The sequence below is a fragment of the Nicotiana tabacum genome, chromosome 3 (genome assembly GCF_000715075.1).
Source record: "Nicotiana tabacum cultivar K326 chromosome 3, ASM71507v2, whole genome shotgun sequence".
In the NCBI taxonomy this organism is placed as follows: Eukaryota; Viridiplantae; Streptophyta; class Magnoliopsida; order Solanales; family Solanaceae; genus Nicotiana; species Nicotiana tabacum.
Genome location: NC_134082.1, coordinates 96,226,476 through 96,234,298, shown reverse-complemented (window position 1 = coordinate 96,234,298; position 7,823 = coordinate 96,226,476). Strand labels below are relative to the sequence as shown.

At 40.8% G+C, this 7,823-nt stretch overlaps 1 protein-coding gene across 1 annotated transcript; it reads right to left on the bottom strand.

The window, feature by feature from the left end:
- Window positions 1-342: 342 nt before the first annotated feature.
- Window positions 343-873, bottom strand: LOC107804397 (uncharacterized). Its single transcript, XM_016628282.1, has one exon. The coding sequence runs from the start codon at window positions 871-873 to the stop codon at window positions 343-345; it is 531 nt and encodes a 176-aa protein (XP_016483768.1).
- Window positions 874-7,823: the final 6,950 nt, after the last annotated feature.

Genomic DNA, 7,823 nt, shown 5'->3' with positions numbered 1-7,823 from the left:
AGTCTAGCATAAAACTCTGCTGACTATCTCATCATCAACTAATCTACTGGATTACAAAATAGCTATACTAAGCTATTCTACTATCAAAAATTGCTGCATTTGTTTTCTAGCTCTAGGAACTACTCTAACATTACATATATAAGCTATTTCTCGTGATAAAACTTCACTGCTACGATATCTCTGTTCAAAAATACGTATATTCCTTTCCATCCATAATGCATATGAAGCTTCAGTAACCACCAATCTGAAAATGTTGGCCCTACTTGACTTCCCTTTGGCTTTGTTGATGATCCATTGAAGATGTTGATCCCAGTTGTGATTATTCGATTGATCTTCTTGAATTCACCTCATTACTTGTTTCCACAACATTACTGTATATGAGCATAACAAAAAGAGATGATCTCTTGTCTCCACATGTCCTTGGCATAGAACACATTGTTGGTTAATGTTCAATCCCCATTTAACTAACTTGTCCTTGGTAGGTAATCTTCCTTGTAGCAGTAACCATAAGTTGAAGATAGCCTTTGGACGAGCAGAGTTCTGGAATAGCAGATTCTTCCAACTTACTCTTGGTAGATCTCCTAATAGTTGTAAGTATAGCTGTCTGATGGTGCCAATATGATCATTTGAACTTTGAGCTTGTTGCAGAATATCTCTTGAAGCAATTATCCTCTTGACCATCCAACTAGCCTGCTTTGGAATTGGCATGTCCTTCAGTTGTTGTTCTTGTTTAACATAGTAGGCATTAATCCATCTTATCCATAGTTTGTCTTCTTTATGAGCTAAATCCCAGCACACTTTTGCAATTGCTGTCTTGTTCCATAGAAGAAGGTTGATGAGGTTCAGACCACCAGTAAATTTAGGAGTACACATTCTCTCAAGACACATATGCTTTCTTAGTGATAGTGTTGCTACCAGACCATATATAGCTTCTACATAAAGCCTCAATCATCTTCATCACTTTAACTGGAAGGATAAACAACTGAGCCCAGTAGGCTTGGATGCCAAAAATAATAGATTGAACTAGTTGCACTCGACCAGCATATGATAGCTTCTTAGCAGTCCATGAGGAGATCTTGGCTGTGATTCTATCAATTAAAGGTTGACATTGGATCAAAGCAATTTTCTTAGTGGATAAAGGAATGCCTAAGTATTTAAATGGCAGCTCTCTTTGTACAAATCCAAGATGATCTAGAATCTATTTCTTCACTTTCTGCTTCACTTCACCAAAGTAAACTGAGCTTTTACCTAGGTTAGCTTGTAGTCTTGAGGCGTCCGTGAACTGATAGAAATACTGTTACATAGCAACAATGGAAGGTAGGTCTCCTCTTGCAAATAGAAGGAGGTCATCAGCAAAGCTCATGCGAGTTATGCCCAATTTTTTGCACCTGGGATGGTATTGGAATTTGGCCTCTTTTCCCAGCTCAACAAGTGATCTACTCAAATATTCCATTACAATTGCAAATAAGAAAGGAGAGATAGGATATCCTTGTCTGAGTCCCTTAGCAGCCTCAAAAGGTTCAGTAGATTCTCCATTTACAAGAACAGTATAACTAACTGTTTTAATACACTCCATAATCCATTTAATGAATCTGGCAGGGAAGCCAATCTCCTCCATCACTTGTTGTAGAAAAATCCATTCCACTAAGTCATATGCTTTCTGGAGATCAATTTTAATCATGTATCTAGGAGATATATGGGCTCTAGTATAGGATTTGACTAACTCATGATCCAGGATTACATTATCAACTATCTTTCTGCCAGGAACAAAACCAGCTTGGGCTTCACATATTATACTTGGCACGACCTTTTGTAGTCTGGCAGCTAAGATTTTGGATATCATTTTGTACAACACTGAACAACAAGCAATTGGTCTGTATTCCTTGACTGTGGTGGGTTTAGGAACTTTAGGTACTAGAGTAGTGGTGGAACAATTCACTGGTTTATACATCTTGGCAGTTAAAAAGAACTCTTTAATAGCTTCTTTGACTTGGTTGTTGATGATACTCCAGGACTTCTTGAAAAAACAGCATTATAACCATCAATCCCTGGAGCTTTATCATCTCCAATGGCTTTAAGACTCTCCAGAATTTCTTGATCAGTTACTTTTGCACATAGTTCCATTTTTTATGTTAAGATAGAATAGGACCATTATACATATATAATTTATTTATGGCAGGAAGTGATTTAGCTGTTGAGCCCATGAGTGCCTTGTAGAATCCCAGGATCTCCCTTTTAATAGCTGCAGGATCAGTTACCCTATCTCCTAGACCATTTGTAATTTCTGTAATTTGTTTTCTTTGTGATCTTTCTTTCATAACTGCAGTGAAATACTTGGTGTTGGAATCACCTAGTTGAATCCATTTTGCTCTTGCTTTTTGCTGCAACACACTTTTTTCAATTAGAGACCACTTTTCAAGGTTGAGTAATGTCTCTTTCTTCTTATGTAGTAAGCCATCAGAATAGATACTTGCAAGCTGCTCTTGTATTTCTTTCAGTTCCAATCTAGCCTTTTCAATCCTCTGAGTAATGTCCTTGAAATCCTTAGCATTTCAAAGCGTTTAGAGGAGCTTTCAATGCTTTAAGCTTAGTCCATATTGTTTTCAGAGAACCAAAATTATTTTAAGAGTTCCAGATAGATGCCACAATCTGATGGAAATCTTCACGAGTAGCCCATACATTAAAGAACCTAAAAGGGACCCTTCCTTTCCAAGAAGAAGCTACTAGAGTCAATACCATAGGATTATGATCAGAAATTTGAGGTAGATCATATATTGTCTTCACATGACTCCAAGTCATCATCCACTCATAGTTGCCAAAAACTCTGTCTAACTTGCTACATACCCTATCAGCTCCAGGTTGTTTATTTGTCCAAGTATAGTACTCTCCTTTCTAAGGAAATTTTGTTAGTCCTGCTTGCTGAAGACAATAGCCAAATTCTTGAATCTCTGAGTAACTAACTGGATTACAAGATATTCTGTCATTAGGATATAAAACTGCATTAAAATCCCCTGCAACTAATCATGGACTTGTGATACTTGTTGAAATTTGTTGCAAATTCTCCCATAGTGATCTTATTTGCTCTATTCCATTGAAACCATAAACAACAGTGAGATAGCAATCTATATCCCCCCTTATACTTCTTACTAGACAATGAATCATTTGAGGATCATCATTAAGTCCAGTAACAGTAAGATGATTAGCATCCCATAGTATCCATATCCTACCATTTCTAGCTTCATTATAATTAGCTAGCATACCCTATCCAGGAACAAGAAATTTTGAAATTCTTTCAGCATTATCTTCTTTTACCTTAGTTTCCACTAATCCTACTAACTTTATTTTATTGCATCTAATATACTCCCTAACTTCCTTCTATTTATACCTTTTATTTATACCTCTAATATTCCAGAATAACCACTTCATTGTTGATTGCTTGTTCCACCTCTATTCCTAGGTAGCACTTCATATTTACTATTGGACACTGCTTCAAATCTATTTCTCACAGGAATGGGGGACATGGGAGGAAAATTAATGAGGTTCAGTTCTGGGCTTTGGAATATTTTTCCTTTATCTTCCTGCCTTTCAACATTTGGAACCATACTTGGTAGGTCACAGCTTTCCTTAGAACTCTGAACATCAGTTACCTTATTAACAGTAACTTGTTGTGATTCAGCTGGGGCTGTTTCTCTTTGAACAGGTGCTGCGGGTACTGGGGCCTTGATTCTCCATTCCTGTGTAATTTTAGTTTTCTTCACTTGGTTAGGTTGTTGTGTAACAGGTCTCACTTGGCTTGAGCACTTGTGTCCTACTACTTGACACTTCTCACAATAAGTAGGTTCCAATCATAAGTAACACTTTGCAAGAATTTCTTCCCACTTGGATCCATCACCCACACTTCACTTGGCAGCTCTTTGGTAACATTAATCTCAATAAGCATTCGAGTATAGGAGACTCTAGTTTGCTTGGTTGTGCACTCATTAGCAAAAATAGGTTTCCCGAACATACTGGCTATCCTGCTCAATGATCTCGTTCCCCAACAAGACATAGGAAGCTTGGGAAATTTAACCCATAGTGGGATAACAGTAGGAAATTCCTCAGTAAAATCAAAATCAGGGGTCCACGGCTTCAGAATTATAGGTCTATTAGCTATGGAATAAGGTCCAGCACATAGAATTTCATGAGCATCTTCCATAGTTTTGAAGCTGATTATGTAGTAGCCTTCATCGTGATAGAATAGATCTGGTTCTGGGACATGTGAACAATGTAAGTTGATGTATCTCTTCATCGCATTATACCTTAGCCCTTCTCTTAAGATGTAAGCAATCAACGCACATTTCCACTTGCTCTCTTCCTCTTCTACCTCTAATTTGTCTAATTGAACTATAGCGTCCATCTACAATTAGCGGTGGAATATAAGATAGTGACATACCATTTGTAGCAAATCTGTTCTTCTGAAAAAACATTGCCCATGAATGTTTAGATTCTTCTGCTTTTTTGTTTGTTACCACTGGTTCCACTAGTTCTTCTACTGAGTTGACTTGAATCTACTCTGGATGTTGCATGATTACTATTTCATTAGTTGAAACTTTCATCGGATCTGGTACTGCTCCAATTGGTGCTGGAGATGCCAGATCCAGCTTCTTAGAGACATTAGACTGGTGCGAAGTTGAGCCAATTGAACATGCAGTACCTCTAGTAGATGGATCTATGCTTTGAACTGAAGTTGGTGGAGTGGTTAATGGATCTACTTTCTCCATTAATGGTTGCTTAACTGTCATCAGTAGGTTCTCTAATGTTGTTAGCGGGTATGTCATTTTAAAAATCCCATTTTTCTTATTGGCATAATTTTAACCCACCTTCTCGTTTTTCAGACGTACATGGTGGAAGTGGAGAGTATGTGTAGGGCCGACATTCGGGCCAAGCTTTTCTTAAAGATGTTGGGAAAGTATCGGCGCAATCGCAACAAGTGCCGTGAGATGCACGGGCGATTGAGGGAGAATCCTGGTGCTCGATCCCTCGGTGAGGAATTGGAGAAGAGAGATCAACAATTGATGGAGGCCATTCGTAAGAACTGTGTGCTCGAAGAGTAGCTTCGCGCGAAGGATGAAGAGCTCAAGGCGGGAAAGGGGGTGGCTGCAGAGTGTGACTATCTGCAGGGGAGGCTGAGGTTAATGCAGGATGAAATGGACCAGAACCTTATCAAGGTCGAGGCGATGAGTGCAGAGTTGATGGGAAAGATGGCCGAGTTGGAGAGAAAGGTCGTAAGGCTGGAGAGTATCGAGAGTGCCTGGTCTGCAGCTTCAGCAAGGGCGGCGGCACTGGAGAACACTATCCACATCATTCAATCTGAGTAAGAGTCGGAGAAAGCGACGGCAACGCTGATGGAGGCGAGGCTTGAGGAGCGCATTGGTGAGATCGATCGGGAAGCTTCGACCTTAGGAGATCGGGTTGCCGCTCTTGAGGCTGAAAAGGAGCGACGGTTGGCTCAGATTGAGTCTTCCTCTGCCACTACTCCCCGTCGCCTACACGAGCTTTGGGTTCATGCTGAAGCTCAGTGAGATATATACAAGAGTCTGTGGGGGCGGGCAACATTACGGAGGCCGCATATGAAGAAGCACGAGCAAAGGCGCGGGAGGACCGTGTCAACTGTGGTTATGACTCTATGACTTCGGAGGCCGAAGAGGGCGCGGATAATGAGGGAGAGCTTCTTGGAGATAATGGTGGAGGTGATGACGTCGAGTGATAGAATGTTGTCTTAGTCTGTTTTCTATTTTCTTTTTTATTCATCGTCGATTGTCATTATTCCTTTCTTTCTTCTTCTTCTTCTTCTTTTTTATTGTTGGCTTGGGCCGTATGTAATCTGCGACCGTTACCGCAATGACCTTGTATAAAGAAATTTTTTTTGGTTGTTATATGCCTCGTGCTTTATCTTTGTTTTCGCTTCTTTTTTTGTAACTTTGGCACGTGATGGATTCCCGTATGGCGAGTCCCTGTCTTTTCTTCCCTTTTTGTTTACTCACGGCCCTTGGCCTTAGATATATTTCGAACCTTTCCCTTTGGCGATGGCTTGTGGACTTGAGGGTGTGATTTTGACTCTTGTCGAAAAATCGACCCGTCGCTGTTTGATTAAGGTCGAACTTCTTTTTGGCGAAGGCCCTTGGACTTAAAGGGTGTTATTTCGAACTTATCGAAATAGTAACCCATCATCATTTGATCAAGGTCGAACTTTTCTTTTTGGCGAAGGCCCTTGGCCTTAAAAGGTGTTAATTTGAACTTATCGAAATAGTAACCCATCGTCATTCGATCGAGGTCGAACTCTTCTTTTTGGCGAAGGCCCTTGGCCTTAAAGGGTGTTATTTCGAACTTATCGAAATAGTAACCCGTCGTCGTTCGATCGAGGTCGAACTCTTCTTTTTGGCGAGGCCCTTGTCCTTAAAGGGTATTATTTCGAACTTATCAAAATAGTAACCCGTCATCGTTCGATCGAGGTCGAACTCTTCTTTTTGGCGAAGGCCCTTGGCCTTAAAGGGTGTTATTTTGAACTTATCAAAATAATAACCCATCGTCGTTCGATTGAGGTCGAACTCTTATCTTTTTGGCAAAGGCCCTTGGCCTTAAAGGGTGTTATTTTGAACTTATCGAAATAGTAACCCGTCGTAGTTCGATCGAGGTAGAACTCTTCTTTTTGGCGAAGTCCCTTGGCCTTAAAAGGGTATTATTTCAAACTTATCGAAATAGTAACCCACCATCGTTCGATCGAGGTCGAACTCTTCTTTTTGGCGAAGGCTTTTGGCCTTAAAGGGTGTTATTTCGAACTTATCAAAATAATAACATGTCGTCGTTCGATCGAGGTCGAACTCTTCGTTTTGGCAAAGGCCCTTGGCCTTAAAGGGTGTTATTTCGAACTTATCAAAATAGTAACCCGTTGTCGGTCGATCGAGGTCGAAAACTTCTTTTTGGCGAAGGCCCTTGACCTTAAATGGGGTTATTTCGAACTTATCGAAATAGTAGCTCGTCATCGTTCGATCGAGGTAGAACTCTTCTTCTTGGTGAAGGCCCTTGGCCTTAAAGGGCGTTATTTCGAACTTATCGAAATAGTAGCCCGTCGTCATTCGATCGAGGTCGAACTCTTCTTTTTGGCGAAGGCCCTTAGCCTTAAAGGGTGTTATTTCGAACTTATCGAAATAGTAGCTCGTCGTCGTTCGATCGAGGTTGAACTCTTATTCTTGGCAAAGGCCCTTGGCCTTAAATGGCATTATTTTGAACTTATCAAAATAGTAGCCCGTCGTCGATCGATCGAGGTCGGACTCTTCTTTTTGGCGAAGGCCCTTAGCCTTAAAGGGTGTTATTTCGAACTTATCGAAATTGTAACTCGTCATCGTTCGAACGAGCTCGAATTCTTCTTCTTGCCGAAGGCCCTTGGCCTTAAAGGGCGTTATTTCGAACTTATCGAAACAGTAGCCCATCGTCGTTCGATCAAGGTCGAATTCTTCTTCTTGGCGAAGACCCTTGGCCTTAAAGGGCGTTATTTCGAACTTATCAAAATGGTAACCCGTCGTCAGTCCCAATTTTTGGAGAATCGGACATCCTCTAGGGGAGTCCCGGTTCGTTGACATTGTTTGCATCATAGAGTGCAATGTCGGAGAGTACGAAACGTTGTTGTTTCGCTCAGGTTCGTTCTGCGCACACATTGTAGTTTTCTTGTTTGACTCATGCCTTCCAGCTTGGAGGTGTCACCGGTGGGCGATATTTCGATTGTTTTGTAGTAGTTTCTCATTCTTTAATTGAGATGTTTCTTTGCTCGCTCGCCCGCGTGTCAT

Bases quoted from the DNA above. Each gene is read 5' to 3' on its own strand.
- LOC107804397 (XM_016628282.1), bottom strand. From the start codon at position 873: ATGTGTACTCCTAAATTTACTGGTGGTCTGAACCTCATCAACCTTCTT.